The 26,741-nt window shown below is 38.3% G+C and overlaps 1 protein-coding gene across 2 annotated transcripts in view; it reads right to left on the bottom strand.

Moving 5' to 3' along the window:
- The window catches only part of ASZ1 (ankyrin repeat, SAM and basic leucine zipper domain containing 1), a 39,772-nt gene extending 16,137 nt beyond the window's left edge, over positions 1-23,635 (bottom strand). The window contains exons 1-7 of one of the 2 annotated variants that reach the window (XM_048050999.2): positions 23,292-23,635; positions 21,669-21,762; positions 16,710-16,832; positions 13,174-13,285; positions 3,955-4,066; positions 3,557-3,691; positions 988-1,100 (exon numbers count right to left, since the gene is read on the bottom strand). In XM_048050999.2, the coding sequence (XP_047906956.2) occupies positions 988-1,100; positions 3,557-3,691; positions 3,955-4,066; positions 13,174-13,285; positions 16,710-16,832; positions 21,669-21,762; positions 23,292-23,585 (983 nt within the window). In that variant the 5' untranslated portion in view covers positions 23,586-23,635. Of the gene's footprint in view, positions 1-987; positions 1,101-3,556; positions 3,692-3,954; positions 4,067-13,173; positions 13,286-16,709; positions 16,833-21,668; positions 21,763-22,848; positions 22,958-23,291 lie in introns of those variants that run through there. The other variant, XM_066991316.1, reaches the window with a different exon arrangement.
- Positions 23,636-26,741: the final 3,106 nt, after the last annotated feature.

Here is a 26,741-nt window from a genome sequence, read left to right as displayed (position 1 = left end):
AAACACAGACAATTGACTCCACAATGCCAAACCTTCACCCTCAGCTCTACGAAGTACCTCTAAGATGACCACAGTTGAAGCCCCAGAGGATAAAAATCTTATTGAGGTAAGCGTTCCTCTTAACAACAAAACCTGATGAGGCTCTGTCTGAAACGAGGTGCTCTGACACTACCTCTGAACTGCTAACTTGTGACCTACAGCCAGCCTCATGGTACAGAACCGCAGCATTTCAAATTCTGCATGACCTGGCTAAGCAGGGACACAGAAAATCAACCTGACCAACAGACTGCACAGAGACTATGGGCTCTGGAAATTGTCTTCTGAAAACTATGTAGCTCACAGAGGAAAGCAGATTGTTTCTTGAGGACTTCTTAGCTTTATGTTCTGGTACAAAACAATATCAGGCATCTTCAAAGTTGCTGAAGCAGGTGCTCAGTTCACCCAAAGAACACCTGCATGGTTCAGAGTCAGATGCATGCAGATATCAATGTTCTGGAGCTTAACTGCTGTTCGTATTTCACCTGGACTTTCTCAGGTGTTTGGCCCTCCTCAAGGCAACACAAGTGTCTGAATGCACATGGAAAAAAGAACGGGACACAACTCTTCCTGGTAGAGTAACACTGAAAACAAGCATTCAGTGAAAGTAGCTGGAATTTACTATCAAATGAAGATAATGACACAAGGAGTATCTAACAGGGGTGCACACAGATTTAATAGCACTGAAAAAACTGAAGTGGCACTGGACTCTGCCTCTACTTTACATCAAGTCAGAGGAAGGAAAAATCTAGAGCATGCTCATTGTTCGTAATGCAATGGAACTATGCGGTCTTGAAAAATTTAGAGTATATTAATATACTTACTGTGGACTCTTGGTAGTGCTCCAAAATTCATGCAACACATATCAGTAAAACTTAATCACATTGATATGAACAAATACAATCTCTCAGGAATGTTTATAAACTAAAGTTACGCTATGACTTTATTTACCCAACTCTGTGGTCAGGGACAGCTGTCAGAAATTTGTAGATAGCCTCTTGCTTAATCGTTTCATGGTATTTCCCTTGCGAGTGATTTACAGCCAAAGAGAGTAAACTATAAATCTGAAAGAGCCAAAATGAATTAATTATTATTTAACTTAAAATGTATAAAGAAATACACAGAAGTAAGACTACAAAGAGATCTATCATAAATTACTACACACAGGGAACATGAAACATCTGCCATTTCTTCTCTCTAAAACAACTACAGTGAGGAGTTAAGACTAAGCCCACAGAGTTTATCAAGAGCATTTCTGAATTAATCAAAATCAAAGCTCAACAATGAACTGATGCAAAGCAAGAGAATGCATGTAATGTAGTCCTAGAAGAGCTAGCATCCGGCTTTTCAGAAGCAGCAGTACACCAACGTAGTTATTAGCGGTTTGTAGACAAGAGTTCTACACCCTCAAGGGAGTAAGTTCTCTGAAGAGCTTAAAGCATAAAGCTGTTTTAACACCTGCATTTCCAGCGCATACATGGACCCAACATTTAGCAGTTTATAACTGATGATCTAAGTTAACTGTACCTGATGGACAAGGATTCTTTCAACTAAGATGCAAGCCTTCTGTCAAATATCATTATGCATCGGTGATGGATTCCAGAAATTGAATTGCCCCCGCATGAGTTAGTTACTAGAGAATCTAGCAGAACAAGTAGAACACCCAAAAGACCAAAGGAATGGTGAGACCACTCTTCTGAAATTCAGGTGACCAGCCAGTTTTTTCTGCACACACACATATGTACACGGCAGACTGACTCTGGCTAGCGAACAAGGCCCCCACGTGGTTGCTTGCTCACTCCCCATAAAGTGATGGGATAGAAGTGGAAGACCAAAAGCAAGAAAAAAAAGTGGGTCAAGATGAAGTTTAATTAGTGAAGAAATATAAGAAACAAAAAAAAGCAAGTGATGCAAAGGTAACTCACCACCTCCCAGTAGTAGACCGAAGCCCAGCCAGTCTCTAACAAATACCTACTTTGCAACAGCCCCCCTCCCCCCCCCCTTTTTTTTCCTGGCTGAGCAGGATGTTACATATGTGGAACAATTCCTTGGTCAGTTCAATTCAGTTCAGCTCACCCAGCTGTGCTCCCACCAGCCTACTCACTGGCAGGGGAAGAGTGACAAACAGCAAAGGTGCACGTGCATAAAGTGCCGCTGCGTAAGCACTGTTCAGCAACAGCCAAACCACTGCTGTGGCACCAACACCGTTCGGGTCACAAATCTAAAACAGCACCATGTGAGCTGCTAGGAAGAAAAACTCCATCCCAGCAAAAGTTTGTACAATATGCAAGGAAGAAAATAAGCGTCCTCCCAGATCTAGTTTCTGCAGCCACAGCCTATGTGACAACCCATGGTGCTGCCAACAGGCTGAAGAGCAGACTCCTGATCTGGAGCTCAGGACCATTAAATATCTCGGTAACATCTGCAAGACTTTGCAGTAACTGTACAAAAGCTAGCACCTCACAGGTCAAGAGGCAAGACCCACCTTTGAAACGGGAGTAGCCTGTTCTCCCTTTATGTCACAGTCATGTTATAAGATTATATGGCCACAGCCTGCTGAACAAGTCATTTATCAAAGGCAGAAAGCATTTGTAGCCCCTTTCAGTAACCTGAGTTGACAGATCACTGAGCCTCATACACTGATCTTGCTAGCCTACGCTGACAACTTTGTGCATAGTTAACACTTTTGCTCCTGCCTAGCCCTGTAGCCTTACAAGAAACAACAACAATAAAAAAGAAAAAAAATCTAATTACAGTGAATCCCAATTCACTAAAGTGAGTAACATTCTTAAAGAGACACTGCAAAAACCCACATCACTGGCAAGAGCAACTCAAAGCAAAATACATGAGCCTGGTTTGTCTGATCCACCATGCATCATCCACCAACAACAGTAAGCAGATTTATTTTAGGAAAATATATGCTGTTTTCAGCAGCTCTCTTTACACTGCTAATGAGTTGCTGCTCTTCCAATGATCTGATGACCAATTTATGTTGTTTTAGACTGTCTTCTCTCCTGAGAACATATTTGGAAGACAGCCAGTACATACCGCTGACTCCCCTTTTCCCCCTTTTAGCTTTAGCCTTTTACCTTCCAAATTCAATCAGAAACTATACACTGCAAAATAGTTTAGTATCTGCATTCTCTCACACACTTGGGCATACAGAAGAAAACACATTAAACACATTATTTTACTACTTCTCATATCAACAGTACTGACAGTAATAATCCCTTGTCAAATCTGTGTTTCAAAGTCAAGGATTCTAGAGAAAAAAGGGAATTATCCCAAAACTTAAAAAAAACCAAAAACCCTTAAAAGCATTGAAAGCACTGTCACAAGTTGGGATATAACAGAAAATAGTCAGCGCAGATGGAACAGGAAATGTATGCAACTAGCTGCTACAGTTTAGTTATTAAAGTAACACTTCTACAGAAGTTTTTTGAGGCAATCTCAAACAAACAAACAACGAAATAAACCCAACCCACAGAATCTGCATCTCAAGAAGAAGTGAAGTAAGTACCTCTGAATGTTTATTGGTTTTTGCTAGCTCTGCTGCTGTCTTCTCATCCTTAGTCTGCAGATTTTTGTCAGCTCCAAGCTCCAACAACTTAAAAATGACGTTTTTATGTCCGTGGTGTGCTGCCCATATTAATGCCTGCATAAGAACAGTTTTGTTTTTATCAAGTTTACATATGAAGCAAAAAAAAAAAAAGAATAGGAGGTTCAATCAATAATACAACCTTCGTAACTTCTTACATGCCAGAATCTGGAGACAAAGTGCAAAACAATCTCAAGGTGATGGTAAAGGAGTGTAACTGAGTATTTTTGAGGAAGCTACACTAGAAACAAGCTTATGGGTTCCTGCTTTTAAATTATTTTTTAAACTTTAGTTAAAATACATGGAAGTAAATCACTTACTGAATATCCATTTTCATCTTGGGCATTTATGTGTGATCCATGAGCAACAAGAAGACCAACAACACGAGAATAGCCTTTTCTAGCTGCATACATCAATGGAGTCATTTGTCTCCTGAAAGGAATGGGGACAAGAACATCAAGATGTTAAAATCTCACTGCATTATCAAGGAGGGCTCCTCAATTCAGTGAAGATGGTCTATGTCTACAGCAATTCATAGGAAGAAAGCCCATGACACCACATTCACACTTTACCACAAGGTTCAGTTTAACAGAACATAGAGATTCAGCAACTTATTTATATCAGTTAGCATTTTTAAAGCATTTTAAGAGTTGGCATTTATTTTCTAAATGAAAGGAAGTCGAGTCAAATGCTGCATTAAAACAAAAATATCCTTAACACTTCCCAGACATGAAACACAGGAACTTGGTGACTAAACCATTTCTGATTTGATTCTTAACTACATGACTTTTTTTTTTTTTTTTTTTAAAAGACCATCTCTCTTGATGCTACCAGAGACCCAGTGGTGGGCCTCTCATTTAGCACATGGAGCAGCTTAGTCAGGGAGTAAGCACAGCTGTAGATCAGTGTTTCCACACCTTATTAAAAGCAGAGAGTATTACCAATTTGCCCATTCTTCTCATCAACTCAGGGGGAAAAAAAAAAAAAAAGTAGCACCTTCACTTTTTAGTTCAAATACTGTTTTTTTTTTTTTTTTTTAGAGAAACACAGTTAAAGTGATTAATTCTATACATGGTTTAATTTAAATTGAAAGTTCCAAAGAGATGTACTGCAGTTTTGTGGAAGGCAAGTTGTAAATCATAATATTCTTCTCATTAACTATTTGGTTAAAAATAACAACTATGGATATACTTGCAAAATTATCTCTGGTGAAAACAATATAAGCCAAGAATCACAGGTCACGCAACTCCTGTGAGCGTGCACAGCTGCAATGTGAGTGCAGGATGCATGAGCACAATTAACGTTCAAAATGTTACCTGGGTATACTCAGGTAAAGTCTTCAGAAAATTACAGAGAAACGCCACACTAAGTATCTTTTTAAACGGTATTTTTAAAGTTTTTAAATGGTAAGTTTTTTAATTTTTTTTTAAAGTTTTTAAGTTTTTTTTAATTTTTTTTTTTAAGTTTTTAAATGGTAAAAATAAATGTGTATCAAAATATTTTTGTCCTTCGCCTCATTTTTGTTCTCTGTTCCCTGAAGTGTTGCCACTTTCTCTCCCTATACATACACAGGTATATTATGTAAATACATACACACACATATGTATATATACATAAAATTATTTCTTGCAGTTGCCCAAGTATGAAGTACTTACAGACACTATCTTTCCCATTATTTTTTTTATATCCCAAAACTGTGCTGACAACAGTCTACTGATCTTATGCTTCTACTTAGATACTTTTTTATGGTTGTAAAATGAAACCACAGCGGATTGGTTTGAATATTCTGAAAGAAAAAAATATTCCTCAAATGTTTCCATTTAGACAAGTATTTTTTGAGATGCCTGACACTTACTCTTTAGCGGAATAAGACCACAGAATTGAAACGTGTTGGAGGAGAGTTGATTTTCTCGTTGCTATGAATTAAAAAGTTACAAGCTGAAATATTTTACTAATGATGTCTGATTACTATTTACTGTATCTTAAAATGCAATTTTTTTTTCCTGAAAGTGTTATATATTTTTAATGTACAGCTCTACGACAAGAATTTGCTGTCAAAAGTTTATTTTATGTTGCGAGGATGCAATTTGAGGGACTTTCCTGAACTTTAACAGTTTCTTAAGTATAATGTTGACCACCAGAGGGACCCCGAAAAGCATATGTATACCAAAGCAGATGCCTTAAAATGCTTTCTGCCTACTTCAAGAATATGGATAGAACTATGGCACTGCTCATCTTTTTTTTTGTTTTGTTATTTCTTATTCACAAAAGGTTCTGTTAGGTTAATATTTTGTCTTACACAAGCACAGTTGAAAGTCTACTGAAAAAAACAGGCATATAAATGTGAAGAAACCTTACGATAGAGTGAATAAAACATCTATTACTTGGAAATCAGGAAAACAAAAGGTAACTACACCTTCTCAAAACACATTTAACAGGAGAAAAATCCGGTAATGAAATTAAGAAGAGATTTGCACTAGTCTCTAACTAATTCATTTTAGCCCATCAACCTTCTCAAAAGTAGAAGTTCTGACTGAATATAAGAAAATATTTTTCTTATAATAGGGGACAGTCAATTGATGGAACCAGTTGCACAAAGAAGTTTTCTGGTCTCTGTCTTCACCAGTTTTTGAGGCCAGACAGTAACCCAGCCTTATGTCATGGCAGAGGTAGCTTTAAGGAAAATGCTGGACTAAAGATCTCCTGATGTCCCTTCTGACCTTAATTATCCTACAATCCTATCAAGATTACTACAAAAACAGAGAAAAACACTCTATAGTCAGTCCTTCTAACTTAACTAAATAATGCTATATATATACACAATGACTACATAGAGACACATACAGATACCTATAAACATCGACATCATTATTTTAAATAGAAGTTGATTACAACCTAATTTGTAGCAACAGAATCAAAAGTTACCTGCCCAATGCTGATACTACTTCCCACACTTATTTCTATTTGGTGATTGTCTGTGACAGACTTTTCATGCTACCACCTTTGAAGTATTTCTGTTTGCAAGAACAGTACATTCACATCCATTTTCATTTATTCTGCTTCTAATATAATATATATATATATTTTTTGAAACTTGCACACTGCTACTACCTCACAGTTATCTTCTGCTTTTTCAAAGAAAAAATACTGAACAAAAGTCCAGAGGCAACAAAATACTCTTTTCTCCAAAGTACAACATGTAGAGGCTACAACTGCACAGTACTGCAGAGACAGCATCTGAAATCAAGGCAACAACTCAATGACATGGAAGGCACTGAGAAAGTACTTCTCCCTTTCTAAGTAAAACCCAATAAATGTGATGTTTAAAAGGTCCACCAACACAAATAGGCAATTCTGACTTAAACTAAACAGGTACAGCCTGTTTCAGGGTGGAAACACTTACAGCACTGCATAAATATGCAACCGCGTTTACACAGCAGAATCTATGAGGGGATACCATGCCACATCTTAGACAAAACCACAGCTTTGGAAAGCAAAACCCACTTACATGTACGCCCAGAAGTGGGAGACGAGCTTTAGGGAATAAAACAAACAACTTTGCTATCCCAGCCCTGTAAAAAAAAACAAAACAAAAAACACCTGCAAATAGAACTGCAATGTGTAAGATAACAAAAAAAATCCATTGTTTCTTGTTGACGACACGGTACATCTTACCACAATCTAAAAAAACATACACGAAGTATAGTGATAACAATCCAAGTAAGTGATCTGAAGAATTCTCTCTTCATTTTGAGGAGCCTTGCAGACACTCTGGTTTCAGCAACCTGGCTTGCAGAAGTACCTGTGTACCTGTTTTGCAAGAACCTGTGAAGTCCTTTGGCGCTGCGCAATTTGCTACATGGTATTTGCCCATGCTGGACATAATACTCAAGGGTTAGTCAATATAAAATAGATACAAATCTAAAATGAACATAAAAAACTTATTAATAAAGTATGATGTAAGTTGAACCTGCGGTGCAGAATTCACCATATCTCACATATACACATTCTTATGGTTGGAATCACTCTCAAGCAAAACAAAGTCCAGCTTTCTAGAAGATTGCCAATGAGGGAGGAAAGGAAGAGATATCTTCCATCCAGACACGTGTTTCTTTCCATCAAAGAGATATTTGTACAAAGTTCAGTAATGCAGCTTGGTGATCTTGAAAAGCATAAGTTGCATTTGAAGTCTCACAACTGGACAGATGTTTATTTCCTAGAACTAACATTATCTAACATGTATCATTAACATTAGAAAAAACCAGCAGGTAGTAAACAACCTTATCAGCTTAATCTCTAATATTTTCTTCTTGAGACCCCAAGGAGAGGAAATGCTACAAAACACTAATGTTTTAATCGGTTCATCTTCAAACTGAATACTGGTTCAGGAAAACCAAGAAGCATCTTCAGAAGCTTTTGGAGTCAGTTTCTTAACTCCAGTGATGTAGGTTATGCTTGTAACTGAGAATAACCGAGAAAGGAAACAGTAACAGTTTGCCTGTAGTAAGAGAAGTAAAGCTATCTGTCCCTTTTCAAGCTTACTGGGATTATAAGGAGTGAAGTGGAAAACTCTGTACAACAAACAGGATTGGAAGATCATACTTTAGCGTATTGTGAGCTGCAATATACCTTTTTTTTTTTAATTTAAAAAAGCACTACCTTTTTAAAAGCAAGGTGGCAGAAGAGCATTCTACCTTCTTGAACGAGAACTTGTTAGGAGTATTAAGCACATAGTTCTAGTAAGAAGGCTGGGGTAGAACACATGTCAGGCTTAGTTTCAGACTTCATTTTAGATCACCATTCTTTTATCTTTCTGCTTCTCAATGTTTACATAATTCTTGTAAAACAGATAGGAAATAGATACGTAAGTTCTACAGAACACAGAAGATGAAAAAGTAGACAAAGCAATCTTCATACAACTAGAAGTATAAAAAGGATGTGATTATAAATGTGATTAGCATAAAAATTAACAGTGGGGATTGCAAATGCTATGACATGTTCAATCATCCTGCCCTGTCCTTCTACCTCCTCACACTGTCCCATTTTTACAAGCAAACTAGTTTAGCTAAAGACACAGCATATTCTGATGTAAAAGAGAAAAACAAATAAGTAATCCACATCATCACATGGAAAAAAAACACCACCACCAATTCTATGCAAATAACTATGAACAGCGAACACTACCACCGAAAGTTGAACATACTTGAGACAGAACGTTGCTGGTATAATCCTAATGGATCGCAGTGCAGGTTTTGTTTCTGTTTTACAGAAAGGCTGCTCAGGGGACATCCCAAGACATGAAGATATATTTTTCAACAGGCTTTCTGAGAACACAGTGTCTAACACTGGTACTGTCCCAGAGTATCTTAAATCTCTGCCTCTGATTAACAGTACCAAGCCTGGTAGTACCACTGTACATTCAATACTAGCTGAAAGTAGTACAGTCTTCCAAATCATCCATTTCTGTGTCTAGACTCCTTCCCACTACCAAAAGGGGTGATGAACAAGCTTCAACACTTCGTAAGTTAGGAAGAACGGCTTTTAACTCACACATTTACTGTGCTTTTGACTTTTTCCTAACTTCAGTAAAAGGAGGGAAGACATACATGGTTATAGCCCAAATGAACACAGTACTTTAAGTGTAATTTTCCATCTGATTTTTTTTTTAAATATTTAGTCCCTCTGTACTGATGTTTGACCAACATAATAAAATGTCTTTCTGTGAGTTCATAGTGCTAGAATAAGAAACCCTCTCAAACTAACAAGATCTAATATGCAGTATCACAGAATACTTTTCTTGCTGAAGATCAAAGATCTTTACTCAATCAGTATTAAATGCCCTGATTTTCTTGCCCTGGCCATAAAACACACTGTAGTGCATTAATTTTTCCCAAGCTATTTGCCTTTACTGAGATGTACTATTAGTTGTTTGGCGTAGTTAACTATCACACCAAGATAACGTCAAGGTCTTTAAAATTATTATGCAGCAATGCAGACTTACTATCTTATCAGTAGCAATAAATATCTTGCTAAAACTGAGGTGTTACACAATTGCTTTATTCTGACTACGCAACCTGAAGAGAGACCTACCTTGTGAACTGGGCAATACTGAGATGAAAATTTTACCCTCCCATTATCATCTATATTTACAGTTGGACTTGATGATTTTAGACGTCTTTTCCAAACTAAATGGTTCTATGATTTTCTCAAGAGAGCAAAGTAGTCTAAAAACTTCCATTGTGAAACAGTTTCTTGATACTGCTTAAAACTCCTCCAAACGTAAGCAGAAGTGAACTAATATAGGCAATTTAACACCAGACCTGAACAGTGATTGTGTTTTAATGTGCATGCATTGCTGTACATAACAGTATGCTTCAATCTCTATTTTTAATCTGCACAACACAAGTATAACAAGACAGAACAAAAGTCTAGTGTTACAATACTTGCAAACAAAAAGGCTTTTTAAGGACTTTCTCCAAACAGACACAAAATTCATAACCAGTTTAAAGCAGAAACATGGTCTTGGTCATTGACCAGGACTCAACTATGCTAGAAATTTTAAGATTGAGCCATGAGCCACGCACATCCCATAGAGAACACAAAACAAAGAACTTATTTCAAAGTAAATGAAGTTTCAGTCATCACCTATTTGTATGTCCTTCAACAAAAAGTCTATTGGCATGAAACATCAACTCAAAACACTGCCCTTACCTGCAAAGCCATTAGGTTTCTTTTATTGTACTTATATAAACAAGAATTTGGAAGATATCGTCACTAAAACCCAAGTTTACTAAACAACCTATGAAATACAATCCTAGGAATTGTTCTGTGATATAGTTGTCAGTTGCTCATACCTTTTACTTCTGTCTAAAATGAAGTCACGGGTTAATATTAATAAAACCAGTGTACCTTTTAGAAAGCTCTGCACGTTAAAAGAAGTTTTAAAAAAAGGAAACCGAACAAATGACAAAGAGTCTGCTTAAATATTTCCAGGACTTACAAAAGTCTTAAGTATATCATTTACATTTTAGAGCAAGATGGAAGTAAATTGTACAAGATAAAAACAGCTAATTTCTCAAGCTAGCATTCACTTAAATGAAGCACTCAGAGTACAGCAGCTCTGCAAAGACTACTATACAAGAGCACGTCTTACAACACCTTCCCATTTCGCCTATCCAATACCTTGCTTGTTTGTCTTTCCAAACTCTTCAGTTGGCACTGCTACTTTCATATACTACCTTCTCGATAGAACTGTTTTCACAGACACCAGTATTTAGTTCCTGATTTTAATTCAGCAAAAATAACGGAAGTTACTCTGCTTAATACTTTCTCCTTCGTGCTCTACTCTACTGCAAAGAAACCGTTTACCTATCCAGTCTTAAGCTTGTCTTCTTTCTTAGACTGAATTTCAAATAAGTTATTTTTCAGTGGTCTTCCACCTCATCACGCACACTTCAAGAATTAGTCAAAAGGATTTGCAGATTTCTGTTTATCATCTCCATACGATGTGAAATCAAAGAACAATCCATATGGCTTCTCTGCCAGATCAACAGAGAAAGAACAAGTATCAAGCTCTACCTTACACCACAGTTAAATTTTCAGCTGTGAATTTACATACATTTCAGTTGCTGGTGAATGCAAAGGAAGATTCCTAAAATCACTGCTTTTTAAGTGCTGAGACAACCAAATAATGTAAATTTTAGTTCTTAATATGCAGTAAACTGATTGCATAGTGAAGACTCACAATAATCTTAATTCACTGACAGTTCGGATGTCCTCTTATAGAACACTCTGCTTGCTCTAACAGAATGGGTGAAGCAGGACTTGAGTGCCATGCAGAGTATCTATTTTGTTTCATAATCTTCACAGAACCAGGTCTGATGGGTTTCATCCTTGTGTTTCTGAGCACATTGGAAGAAGCCCCCACAAAGCAGCAGCTAAGCTTCCTAAGCAATTCTAATAATGGAGCAACATGCATGGAAGTCAAATACTGGCAAGGGAAAAAAGGCAGCATGAAGATTTTTGAAAAAAATCCAACTCTTGTCATCTAACTTCTACTTTTGTTGGGTTGAAATGCTACATTTTGGATTGTCAGTCACCTTCTCATTTGAGAAAGCAAGAACTACCACAATTGGACACTGGATCTGGTAATACGCGAGTATTAACTCACATGTTAGCACAAGGTCTTAGGGAACAAAGAGAGATAGTAAATAAATAAGATCAACTATGCAAAACACACATTGAGTTTATAAATAAGGCTTTGTCCTTAAAATTCCCAACTCTTGTGTCAGAAGCCAATCTTTTTTCTTCAAAGTTCAGCCAAAGGCCTTTTTAAGTGTAAACTTTCAGCTTTAGCTTATGTTTTCAAACACCCAGGGCAAAGTTGTATAACGCAAAGACTTCCCCCATTTTTTCAAGCAGGACATTTATTTTAACACCCAGCTATCCGAGGGCAACAAACTGTAATTATTTCAGAGTTTGCAGTTTTCTCTTATTTCATGAGCAATTTTTAGCCTATAAAGAATGAATGGGGCATTTAATTTTGGTACTGTAGATCAGTGCCACTTCAGCACAACTTTTTTTAAAATCATTATTATTATTATTCCCCATCTATCAGTACTATGATTACAGTGAAGGTCAGGTCCCAGCAAATCAATTGAATTCTTTTAGTAAGAACCAACAGGCCTCCAATTCTGTTCTTTTTGTATCATTACACAGTCCACATATTTTAGGTAATGTGGTAAAGAGGTGAAAGAGCTGTGGTATAAAAAAAATTAATTTCAGTCAAGTGAAAAAAAAGCAGTTTCAATTTGAACTAAACACAATCTTTTTTCTTCCAGCAGAGGGAGGATAGTTTATCATGGATCAGCCCAGAATTTCCTTCTTTATTATTTAAAACGAAGCACTGCAGCATACTACGGACAGCTCACAATGCGTTGCTTCAGACTGCTGAGACATGACATGGTAATTTGAGAAACACTGTCATCTGTTTTTTTTGAAAGGAGATTAAAGCATGCTTGCACTAGAATAACTTTTATTTAAAGAGAAGTTTACTTCTTCCACAGGAATCTGTGAAAGGAATATAGCTAGATAATCGCAGAAAGCTCAAAAGCAAAGCCTGAATTTAAATAAAGAATTAACCAATTAACTGATGGCTTAACCCACATCCTTATACAAAATAAGAAATATGATTTGGGAAAGGCAAAGGATGTATTTCTTGTGCTTACACTATTGTCAACCGAAAGGATTAAAATAATTATCTTAAAAAAAAACAACAAAAAGCAGAACAAAACAAAGACAAAGAAAACCAAACACACACACTTGAATTTGATAAAATTGATCACACTCTTACTCAGGTGAATGACTATACTAGAAGAGAAAAACACCTGCACCCTAATCTTTCTGTATATACACAGAGCAGCAAAGTTACAAAAAGCTAATGAAGTAGACATCATCTTAAGTGGTAACAACGAAGTCTAAAAATGTCTCCACCGTAATATTACATAATACAGAGTGTTCAAAGACTTTTTTTTTTGTACCTGCAAGTAAGGTTAGGGTCGACATTCCTTGACAGTAGTAGTTCTACAGTCTTCAAGATGTTTTCCTCTGAAGCATGAGCAGCACACGCTGCCATCAGCACTGTGTACTTATCTGTTTGGAAACTTACAGTTAGAGAATTGCATACACAAAGTCAAACACTATGCTAATCCAAAAGTTCCTTTAAAAGCTTTTGCATTTGCTAGATTTGTTTATCAGGTGCTGATAAACTAAGATACTTTAAAAAAGGTAAGAAACTTGTTTTTCTTCCACTAAAAGTCACTAGAATTATCAGGTAAGATAAAGGCATCTAAAAAGTGAAGACATAGACAGAAGTGAATGAGACTAGTGAATGACATCAGAAGTGAATGAGACATCTACCACTACTGAAGGTGAGGATGCTTAAGTAGTGAAAAAAAACCTGCAGGAGCTTAAATTTAGGTATCTGTTTCTAAAATCTTGGTCGGTCCACACCAGGAGATTCATTCCCTGTTCCTCCCTACCTCTCCATAAAACACAGTCAAGTGAAGAAACATCTTACAGGGAGTTAACTGCAATGAATTAAAAAAAGTGCATGAACCTTTTTAAAAAAACACGCATAGCAACATCAATAATAGGAAGAACAGAGGTCCATACAAAGGACAGTTCAAGTAACAAGGCTTTATTAAAAGGATGAAGGAAAAGGAAACCAGTTTACAAACCTAGACTACTATTGTGCAGTAGTGGCAGGAAGAAGATGGCAAAAGGAGGAACGTTCTTTAAATCCACATCCACAATACGTGAATACTCATCATCAGGAACCAGTGTATTTATTTGCTCCAGCTCCAAAGCCAGCTGGGTGTTACGTGCCACCTTTACTCATGGATCAGAACTGTACACCACTGCTGTTTGCCCACAGAACAGGGGAGATCTTTCCTATTTTTCTCCTACAGATGTGGGAAGTATCACACCTCAAGGACCTTAGCGAGCTCTTTGGCTTAGAAGACTACCATTTGAACAACTGCCCACTTTGTTTATTAAACAAACTTACATACAAGTTCAAACATGCCTTCAGCAATTTAACAAGTATAATTTTAACTGCACATACTTCAGACCAATGCTTGAAGTGTTACAACATATTTTCTACCTTTCTTATAGAAATCTCAGGACTGTGTATGCACTAGCACCTTTATTCTTCAAAAGAGATCAGGTATTTTTTGCATTTAAACTTGAGATATACTTCACCGCAATCTGCTCTACTTTCTTTGCTTCTCACAACTTCTTGTCTTTGACTCCTCCAACTTAAGACTTTAGGTTTGTGTTTAAATTCAGCTAGGTTTTTAAAGACCAAACTGTAACCTTCAACCTTCTGTAACTTTCAACCTTCTCATATAGAAGTTGTAAAACACATACATCAGTGTATTAAATGAAAAATTAAGTTTCATAGAGTCACTTCTTAATGGTAAGTAATTAACTTTCCAGTAAATAATTTCATTCACTAACAGATTCTTACTCTGAACATTTAAACTGGTCATCAGTAATAACATGACCTGAAAGCTGGCTGGACTTTGAACAAAAGATAGCAATAAAGATCATTAATCTGGGAATTATATTTAAGAAGAAACTGTAGTTGTATTTGTATTCAGTAGTTAAGATAGTGAGAAAGGGTGGGAAGTTGATTTCTGCTTGCCTACCTACAGGTCATACATAAGCAAGAGAAGAAGAAACACCTTAGAACACTAGGGTTTCTCTTCTGCACAGAAAAAATGGTAAGAGACCGCAAAAAAGATTAGTCTGTGGTCAGGCTAGCTGAAAAAAAAAAAAAACCACAGAAGAGACAATGAATTTACTCCAACAAGATGCTACATGCTGATCCCACCACCTAGCGAATGCTACCATTAGCTCCTCATTCGTCATGACTACCGAAGTTCATTCCACTATTAGGGTAAAATTAAGCGAGCAGCGTACAAAGAATAACTAAAATGTGACAAAAGGTGATTAACAGCAGAGCTATTATTAGGATTATAAGGTTATAACATTACTAGTATGGGATCACTCGAGTCATTGCCAGCTCATACAGAACAACCAGGACTGATGACATTTAGTACGACTTAAGGGTGGCATAGCTGTACTGAACACATTTGGCTTGATCTGAATCAATCAATGGCTTGCAAGACTGTTCCTGGCTGGACAATACTCTGCTGTGCCCTAGCTACTGTTTCACTACACAAACCAGCAGGGAAACGAGCTGAGAAACCTGATCCCAACAAGGTGCCACTTTGGGCAAACACAACTGGTCACAGGGTGAAAAAATGCCACGCATGTTGGTTAACTGGATGGCTGAAAATGCTACCCACAGAAGTTCCTGCCCAATTTACAGCTCTCTACAACCATAAACATGGAACTTTTTATGTACTTCATAGTAACATGTTTCATCAGTTTCTTCTGTATTGCCGTATCTTTTCTTGAGCTTGGATAAGTTTTCCAACATAATGAAACAGAAGGAAAACACTACAGTTGAAGCAGGACAGAGTTATTAATGAGCTATACAAACAGAGAGAGGAACTGGTAGTATCTAGAAGTTCCACTAAACTCTTGCCAGAAACCCTGATCTAGCAAACACACTGAAGAGTAATTTTCACTTAATAGAAAACTTTTGCTCTCGTTTTAGAGAAGTCTAGAGTAGTTTCCCATTAACTGGGCAGCTACTCCTGTAAGCGTATTATTTCTTCAGTTAATGCCAGAGGAAGAGAATTAGTGTTTGTCACCATCTTGCAGACCTGACATCTGACCTACTCTTCTGATTGTTAGGGTGTAGTCGTTTAAAATACAGAAATCAAAACCCATCATTAACCTAAAACCTAGTGCTTATTTATTACTTTGGTCTGAAACGAGATACAGTGCAATCACATGAGCAGGTCAACTGGCATGTTTGAAGGCTAACGATGAGTGGCTGGAGAGCAAAAATCAAACAACTACAGTGGGAGAAGAAGCATCTATGGCCTTAAAGATGAATCTATTGCACATAACTAGCTGGAAAGCTGAACAAAGGAATAATACTTTATAGGAAAAGAGCACTTCTGTTAGATTTAGAAGGGATGAAACAACGTCATCATCATGAATTTAAAAGCAGTGGGTACCACTCAAAATTCAGGATTCTAGCTGTTTTCTGCGTGTACATAGTTCATAACAGGATCAAACAAAGGAAGTTTTAACTCTACAGCTTAATCTGTTCAAGAATTCTAGGATGATTTTCAAATAACGTTTTAAAAAAAAAATGTACTTGGGGATCAAGAGGTGGTAGTGAAGACAGAATAAGAGAGAAAGAGAGAGAGAGAGAATAAGGATATCCATCAGATGAATCCAGATGAGATCCAAGAAAATATATATTTACTTTTTACTTTAAAACTTCTACTTTTACTTTAAAATTGGAAAATCTAGACTATATCCCAGTTCCATCATGAAATTTTATTTTTTTCTCTCTTTATAAAAAGAGAATAAAGGTAGGACAACGTCTGGTATAGAGAGGTACTGGCCACTATTTTTATTCACATCTTACCTATTTCAAAGCATGCATTGGCACCTCTGTCCAGAAGAAGACGTACCACTGCAAAATCAGCCGTGCTGGCAGCACACATCAGGGGAGTCCACCCAAACTGAAAGCTAGATTCTATGCTTATACCTGTCAAAATTTAAGATACTAAAATCTTAAAATTACACCGAAATAAATACACATTTTATAAATCTTATTCAAATACGTATTATAATGAAGATTACACAGTTTCCACTTAGCCCTAGAGAAAGGAAAACCTCTTATACCATTTTTGTTTTTTAAATACATATTTAGCTGGAATACCAGAAAACAACTTTTAGAACTAACCCCAATGAAGCCCAGTACTCAATCCAAGTAGTTAAGCACAACAGAAGAAAATTTAAACAATTAAAAAAAATGAATTTAACTGCAAATTAATTTCAGAGAAGTGCACATAATCTGTTTTCTCCACTTTAGTGCTACTGCTTTTCTCAATCTAAACCCCCAAATTTTTATTCTTACCAATCCAAATGGGCTGCTGTGGAAGCAACGTGTCTGTCATACTATTAAGACCATACTGACTAGGGTTTTCCTGCTTCATGGCTCCTCTTATTATCTGCCTTCCAATGCAGCTAAGCTGCAGATACCAGTTTTGTGTTCAGTACTATGAAAATATTATCTCCAAAGAAATATAATTTACGGTCTCTTCCAACCCAAACCATCCTATGATTCTAAGATAAGATAATGCAAGGTTCAGTCACAACCACCAGCTTTGTTTGTTAGTCTGTGTAACGGCCACAGCCTCTTCTGTGGCTAATAATAAACTGGCCAGACTGTCCTCCGAAATTCACCAAACGAAGTACCAGATCCAGCAACTCATGTGACAACTTTCAAATAAAATTCTTTATAGATTTTTACAATAAGAGAAAACATCCCTTCAATCATTCCTCACGTATTATTTCCTCTATAGCACTTGGTTGCCATCAGCTGATTCCACGTTAGTCCAACAGTGATTATGGATTACTCAATATATTGCTTTACAAGAGGAAGTTGTGGAAGACACTGTCCTAAGAAATTTGTGACAGTCAAGCTACACACAAACCTTTTCATGCAGAACGTGTATTTACTTTCCCTCCCTTGATAGCTTGTCAAAGATGTGCTCATTGTAGCAACATGAAGCCATTAAAGCTGAGAGAATAGGAAGTCACTGCTCTGCAATTGATTCTTCAACTGTTTAAGATCAGGAGTTGTAATCAATAAAGAGGAAGCATTCAATGAATGCCGGGTTTTGAAGCATTCTAACACCTGCAAGCCACAGAAGCTACGATCAAATCCTTTCAGTACTGCATACATACTAGTTGCAATCCTTAATGCCACAGCATTCCTGTTTGCAGTTTACAAAACGCTTCACTGAGGCCCACAGCCAAATTCTACAAGGTGAGCCAGTAACTGTGGGTGAGGACTGCCAGTCCCTCAGCAGTCATATCTGAACTTCCTTGTAGACAAATCACTTCAAGCATCTAGAAAGTTTGATATCCCACAGCCCGCTGAACTAACACTACTTGGGAAGGAGTATCAGAAAGCTGGCACTCTCGGCATTAAAAAGTCACTTCCCCTCTTTAGAGGAAAAGCAGTCCAAGTGACTAGAGCTCCCATTCAGAGCATTTTAATACGTATTTAAACAATAATGGCAAAAGATCCACTTGGCAGACATACAGATTTGCTAGGACACCTGAGAAAAGTGTTTTCCGCGCTGCTTTCTTTACCTATATAGCAGACAGTATTGGCCAGAACGTTGGTGCTTTTTCTAAGTTTTAAAGTCTTTTTTTGCAATGCAACTTTGAAATGTCAAAGCTGCATTACAACCTCTCACACATGGCCTACTGCAGTCTTTCTAGTGAGTGCCTTGAAGCATTTATGCACTGTGGAAGTCACAATGCACTATTATCTTCAGAGGAAGATAGAGAAAGGGCAACTAAAACAGTATCAACACTTACCTGGCTGCTTGGCTGCATGGGTTATGAGTTGTTGACCTAACCAAAAACATCTCCCGCTAGTTACTACTCAAACTCTCTCATTGCCTAATCTGTTTTCAAGTCGTCGTTTGGTATTAAAAAGGCCCTTAAGAAGTCCTATAAGGCAACAAACAGTGAAGCCCAGGAAAAAAAAGATTAAGGGAAAAACGAGGCCATATCAGCCAGCCAGAGGCAAGCCTGCTGCAGCTCCATGTTCCCGGGTCCAACCAGTACCAAGGCTGCATGTGTATTCCCAGCAGGCACATGCACAGACCACACAGACACCACCAGCCCCACAGACAGACACACAGAGCTCACGTGAACACAGCATCAACGGCCTCATCCTGCTCCCCTCTCTGTCCGAACAGAGGTCTCTACAGCCCACACGTGCACACCTCCTGACTCCCTCTTCACTCACTGGCTAGTCTGGCTTGATCTTTGCTAGTTATCACACACCCACTTGCACACCTTAGTGCAGCTTCTCTGGTACCTCGTTCAGGTATTTTGTTGATTGTGGCTAATAACAGCAATGGTAGAAAGGCTATTTTTAGAGAGAAAAATGCAATCTCAAATTCAGAAAGTTTAACAAGGTAATGCCTGAAGAACTATGATCGAATTCTGCATATACCTTTTCATGCTAAGTAATTCCATGGATGATACAAAAAAAATTAAGGTGCTGAAAGATTCCTAGTTTAAGAACCGCTTCTACTGTTAGAATCCATTCACATTCAGTCTCAGTTTATTTGAGAGGTAACTTCTAAAACAATTGATAGTGGAAGACTTCTTTTCTAATAGAAGTATTGATATAAGTCTGTCAACAGTTATTGCTGTGGTTCCACAATACCTTAAAGCGAAGTTAAATAGCGCTGCTGTCGTCTCCCACCGCTGGCCCACCTACAGTTCTCAGTTCAAAGTCCTAAACTGGCCAAAAAAATTATTCATTCCCCACCCTCCCCCTACAAAGCTTACTATTACTTTAGTTGTCTGAACCACCTCGCACAAGATCAGATGAGCTCCAACAAACATGCAAAGACAAGTGTGGAACAGACTGCTAAAAACAAGAAAGGAATGGCTGTAGTTGCATCCCTGGTCAGCCTGAACTGTCACAAGGCCTTAACTTTTAGTCCCATTTGAGGAAAACAAACCGATTATACAGTATTAAATATTTTACTCCCAAAGCAGACCAAAATGCCAGTTAGAGTCACCACCACACCTTCTACTTGCTTGCATTACTTTTTGTGACAGGAAACTGTTCTTAGTACGTTAGTATTTAATAGGACAGATTAGAGAAGACTTGTCCATCTCCTAAAGCAGCTCTATGAAACTGCCTCAGCACCACGGATTCTTGGAGCAATCGCTATGCAAGCCAGAAGACAGCATGTTCTTGTTCTACCTGAAAGAACGTCCTTAACTGTTGCTAGGAAATCCACTTCCAACACAAACCTGGAGTTTGGTGGAGTGCTGGTAGCACGCCTTCTGCAAGCTCTACTGAACATAAACTAAAGGCAACTTCGGAGGCAAAGATTTCATCTGACTAAGCACTAATCCTCTGAAGGACAATGTTACGTTTCTTCAGAGAGGCATTATTTTCCACTGCTCTGCAGAGACTATACTGGATATGTCAAAAATTAATCATAATCTTAGGACATTTACAGACTCTCATGACACTCACTGCCTTGTGCATTTTAGGGGACAAGATGCTGGACTACAGGGAATTTTCACCTTCCAAATGGCTAGAACAGTTCATTATGTGGCAAACATCAACACAAAAAGGTTGGATCTCAGCTATTACTGTTTTGCTGAATAAGCCATTAAGAGTGGCTAACTGTAACAAAACAAATAAACAATCTAATGCACAGATATCACTGAAAACTCTACATGAGAACAGATTTTTTCAATGCAAGATAGAAGATACATTTCACACAGTATTCACACTGTTTCAACCTGTGCATTAGTTTTGAGTTAATACTGATTTAAAATAAAATTATTCCCCGCTGTGGTGAGAAAGTCTTCTCCCAGAAGGGCAAGTAATGTCACCAATTTAAAACTCAGAAAAACCCATTGCTAACTGAAAAAAATACTTTCTTCTAGCCACAAGACACATTTTCTCAGAGAACAAGCTCACAGCTATTTATTCTGCTTGCTTGTTGAAGCAAAACTTCCTGATAATTATCACTAGGCAGGTCACCTCAGCTATGCAGCTTCTGATTGCTCTGGATGCTTCAGTAAGTCCAATCCTCCTAACACTGAGTAGCAGAAACACATTACAGAGAAATACCGAGTAACAGATCAGGGAGAAATGCTTTTAGTGTCAGGACAAACTACTTTTTAGTGACAAATGCCACATAAACCCTATTAGACCATTTGGAATCACAAAATCTTTCTCCAGCTGATGTTGCCATGACACTTGGCACATACCAGATATTATAGTATTAAACATGACACTTTTGAAAAATTAAGGTATTACAAATGGCACATGCCACAAATTTAACAGTGCTGTGCTCGAAAAAAACATGGAATTTTCAAACGGGGGAGCACAAAAAAAAAAAAAAGCCAATGTCCTTCCTTCTCCCCAACCTCCAAAGTAGAACAAGGTAAAGAATACCCACTCAACTCTCACTCTCAATTTAAACAACCTCTAATTCAGCGTTTATGGTAGATATTCAGGTTAAAGATACATCTGAAAACAAACAAACACCTTATGTAATTGCTCACACATTACAGCTTTCTCAGTTTTCAGGAGTTTTGATTGACAAAAAATATATTAGAAGGAGCTTGCAGAAATACATCATGCTGAGACACTGAAAAAAACAATTTCATCTTTATACCAAGAGTTTATATCCCATATTGGAAATATTCACATATTCCTATATTGACCCAAGATGTTACTTTGAAACGAGAAACTTCAAAGCTTTAGAATTCTTTCCAAGTTCAAGTAAATGTATTCAACTTCATAAATAGCTTTAATTACCCGAGTTTAAGAGTTGTTCAATCAAGGACACATCACCATGAACCAGAGCTTTCTTGAATGCATCCTTCTTGTCTAACTCCAAAGTTTGATCCAACTGATAGACAGACAAAGAAAAATAAAGTCAAAACATGGTAACCGTTTCAAGCAATCAACTACAGCCTGACTTCAGTGTAAAAGCACTAATGATCTCTGTAAGGACAACACAGAGAAGTGGAGGAAGAAAAATGTGTTGTTGAAACTTTACTTCTTCCACCTCTGTAGACCTGCTTCGGCTCAACTGTAAAAAAAAAGTTTTAATATGACCTTCTCAGAAAGGTTCCACTCTCTGAAAATGCAACTATTTTCCTTCTCAATGGATGTGCTATCCTCCTACAGTGTTCGCAGATTTTCTTAATGGTGTGTTATTTCAATTAAGACTCCTTTTCATATTTTGCTGCTAAAACAATATTACAACACATTTCTTTACCTTTTTTGCACATTTCACATGGTGTGAAGCATGGCATTAAAAAATAAAATATAATCAGAAACAAAAATTGCAATGTGGGGCAGTGTAGCGCAATGACAAGCTGTGTGGCATAGCCCAGCATTTTCATGGCTGGGAAGAGTTAATATTGTTATTCCCTCCTACTCCTGTGGTGGCAAAAGACTTGTAATTGCTGCGTCATAAATGAGTTGGCTAAAAAATGATTTGACCAAAGGACTGGTTTACGATTCAAGCAGTTGCCTGACTCAAGTTCCTTTCACAGAAGCATCACAGATTTGTTCTATATTAAAGCTGCAGATGCAGATTGCTGCTGGCATTATCCCAATTATAAGTGATTACATACACCAATAAATCAAGGAATATTCACTAGTTTCTTTGCTGACAGTAGAGGGTATAGTCAGAAATTGTATTTTGTAGTAAATTTTGAAGTTGTATCACAAAAACTCAGAATTATACAATTTCCCCCAGCATACTGTAGTCTTTCCCACATTTTTGCAGCGTTCTTAGTAACTAATTAATGTATAGACAATCAATGATAAGAAACAGCCAATAAATTAATTTAGACTTATTTTTACTCTACTTAACCATCAACTTCCAAATGACGCATATCTTTGGGTAGGAACCTTGATTTAAAGATCAAGGCCACTGAAAAACTGACTGTAACCTTTAGCAGAGTACTGCTAATTTTCACCTTACCTCCATTTTCCAGCTCCAGCCACGAGAAAAAGCCATGCAGGGCCTCCCTTTGCCTCACACTATCAAATACCACACGATTATCAGATGCCATAAATCTCTTACGTCTTCATATTAGGAAGAAACAGATTCAGAGATTTAAAACATAAACCAGCTTTCTGGGCCTCAGGTCTCTTTCAGATTCACCCGCACGTGGGAGGAGTAACAAGTCTGCCATCAGTAAGCAGAGAAAGCATTTGAAAAGCACACTAAGATTTTACATAAGAAGCCAACCCCTCAAAATCCAGGTTTTATATGCCTAGACCAAGTGTATCCCACCGCTGCTCTGCTAAAAAAAACACCCGCAACAGAGACGGGAGGGGTCTCAAGCCCTCTCCCCTCAGCCACCACCCGGCCGCGGGCCCCGGCTGGACGACGGCTCCGGCAGCGGCGAGGCCTCGCCCCACCTGCGACTCGTCCCCCGGGACGCCGATATCCCAGCAGTCATCGTCGTCACTGTCGCAGTCCTCGTCGCACCCCGCCGCCACGCGAGCGCCCCAGGACGCGGCGGAGCCCCGCGACATGGCGGCGCCCCCCACACGAAATGGCGGACGCGGCGCGAGGCTGCCTCGCGCGGCACGCGCCCGACCCACGTCGCCTGGGGAAGGAGGGAGGGGCCTGCGCGTCACGTGGCCGCGCCGCCTTCCCGCGCGACGCGAGGTGGGGCGGAGGGGGCCGGTGGCTGAGGGAGGGCGCGGCATGGAGCCCTCGTGCGGCCCCGGAGGGGAAGGGGGGAGCTGGTCCGTGGTGGGGGGACGCTGCGGCACCGCGAGGGGAAGCGGCTGCTCTCGCGGGTGTAAAGACGGGGGAGTGTAACGCGGCTCTGCCGTGGTTCAGTGGTTTTGTAGGGTGGTGGGGTGAGGCGGTAGGGCTATCTATGATGTCCTTGCACATCCGTGGTTATGAAGTGTTTTTAAATCTGAGGGAAATGAAAAAGTAATAAAAGTTTTCCCTTGTTTCCGTCATCATTTATACATTTTTAACAAGCCAGCTCGTGTGATGTAGCAGCAGTCAGTCCCATTGCCCGTGTGTGTGCAGGCGCTGTCACCATACCAAAGCCTATGGCTTGGCAGTTCTGAGGGGAAGGCTGAATGAACGGTGGCCACATGCACTGTGATGAGCATTCACCCTGCTCCCTTCTGCCTTCCTGTACAATAATTCCCATTTCAGATCTGCAACTATGTTTCTTTATCATCAGAGATGTCGCATCCATTAAAAGATTCACATGAAGTCGCTTGAAAAACACATAAGGAACAATGGTTTGTATTTCATCCATAAGCAAAACTGCACTTCGAGCTCAGTGCAGACCTTGCCCGAGTCTGGAATGAATTTGGTCTTCCACCTAATGAAAGAGAACAGAAAAGAAAAAGACTGGTCTTGGTGAAGAGGCAGATGCTCACATGGAATATTTAATATAGTCTTTGAGCATATGACACTGTACAAGTGTAATTTTGGGGAAATTCCTTTTAACCAAAATGTCACTTATATTGTAGGTATTTCTTCCTTTTTACATTTTCGTAAACTACGGCGCAATATGTAAGGTGGCTTTCACCATATTGGGAATTTGCAGGTTAGTTAGGGTCATGCTTAAAACACACACAGTGCTATAAAATCACAGGTATTCAAAGAGAATCATGGTGCGATTGATAACGTTTACTGGATTAAATATTTTTGTAGCCAGTAGAATTTACGGCCTAGTCATCTAGCTTCTTTGGATCTATATGGGCCCACAAGTCTTCCCAAATATAGTCTTCAGACTCTGAATGAAGCTTCCATAATATTCTTTTTTTCTTTGGCTCAGCTGTGCTAAAGAACATGGGCTTGCTAGTAGAATTCTTATCCCTGCAAGCAGAATTTGTAGCTGCTGAACACTAAAGACAACTGAGGGTGCCTTTTACAGTTGTCCTGGTGAGGGTTGGTTTTAACGGGTTATGTTATCTATGGATTCCTTACTTTTAATGTACTGCTGATTATTTGGTGTGTGAGTATTTCATGTGATTTATTTGTCCTTGTTCAGGCTTCAAAGCTTGAAATCTATTGTTTTTCCCCCTTTTCTTTGTACCATCTCATGTACAATTTAAAACATCACAACTGACACTTTGCAGACTACATGCTGCTTCCTTGTTCAAAGGCCACCTCTCTTAAAAGGTCTCCTTCAGTAACAGCCCTGGTAGTCCTTAGTACTACAAAAAATAACCCCTTTCAAAATGTCACCATGCAGAAGAGCTGTGCAGACAGTGCACCTGACAGCTGTTTCAAATGTGCACATTCTGATAATGCAGAAATTTATAGCAGGTAATCTGTCATCGTGTGTCTGCTTGTGACTGTAAAACAAACATTGATGTGGATGCTCCCTCTTCTTCTTCACACTATTCTTAATACAATTCATTTGTGACCTTAAAGTCTAACATCATTTTTCAACTAAGCAGACTTTTCATTTTGGTTGAGAGTATGGTAAGTTCTGGCTGCCATCCATATGTGCCAATATCAGTATGTTTTTACTTACTGTGGTGGGAACAGTTCCCAGCATCTTTTCCTCATTGCTATGCTGTACTCATTTTACATGCAGGAGGCAATTATAGAATGGTTCAAGCTGGGAAAACGTCTCAGAATAATTTCCTGTATCACAAGGGGCATCAGAACAGGCACTAAAAGCTAACTGTAAAATAAATATCTAATCTAGGTGTAGCCTACCTCCATGTACTTGTATGTCAGCCTATAACTAAGTATAGCTGTTAGCATTACAGTGGACAGTAAGAATAGCAATCACTGGACTCAGTAAATACCAGCATTGTAAGAACACGTTTTTCTCTGAAACGATAATTTCTTTAATATACTCTATCAACCTTCACCCACCCTTCTTGCTGGCTGTACTTCCACTTGTTTTCATTGATCAGCTGAATTTTTATCTTCTTTCATGACTTTTACTATTGAATAGATTTCATTTGTTGACAGATTTTTTTTTTCTATATTTTTGTCTATACCTCATGTTTTGTCTCACATGGGCCCGATGTATGTATATCTATTTATTCAAATATGGTCACCAAAATATTTAAACTGGTTAAATTCCCTCTTTCAGACCAAGAGGCCTGAAATCAGCAAACATCTAAGGACTTTGATGCTGGGAAAGTAGTGTTCTTGGGAGGAGAATCAGAACTGGTAAATGTTTAAAGAGAATGACTCTGTGAACCTTAACTAGTGCAATAATGTTCTACTAGCAATGCAGCAGCCAATAATTTAGAGATTTAACAGCAGTAGCATTTTACACATGTGGCATTCTGTGTAATTTTCTCAGTCACAGCTACTAGTTTGTGTAACAGTATATGCCCTTGCAGTATTACTTTTGTAAAATTTCCGTCTGCAGTAACATTAAGATACAGAATCACCGAGTTTTTAGAGTAAATAACATTAGCTAGATATAACTTTGACAAAACCTTACTGGACAGTGGGGCAAGTGATAAAATGTCTTAAATCCATTCCTTTTGTGCTCTAATTTATTCATGTGGAGGAGGAGAGAAGTCCTTGTGCAACTAGTAGGCACTCCAAAAATTACAAGACTTTGTAACTAACTGTAATATTCTCATTCCCAGAGAGGATTATTAGCTCTGGGTCTAGTGAATTGACTAATTTTCCAGTAACTGCATGGGGTTTGTGAGGTACCAGCTATGAGAGACACCTATCCTAGTTCCATGATTCAAGGCAGGAATTTACGTAATTTGCAAGAAGTTCCAAAAGTCCCATGAGGTAACACAATTGATTGTATCTTCACAGGCCACATTCACCAAATAGATGGAAAGCAAAGTACTTCATAATAGTTTAGGTTGTTCCTGTCCTTTTCAGCAGACTTGTATATACCT

Source organism: Anser cygnoides, chromosome 1 (genome assembly GCF_040182565.1).
Source record: "Anser cygnoides isolate HZ-2024a breed goose chromosome 1, Taihu_goose_T2T_genome, whole genome shotgun sequence".
NCBI classification, from domain to species: domain Eukaryota; kingdom Metazoa; phylum Chordata; class Aves; order Anseriformes; family Anatidae; genus Anser; species Anser cygnoides.
The sequence above is the reverse complement of the archived record's forward strand: the minus strand, read 5'-3'. Positions and strand labels throughout refer to the sequence as shown.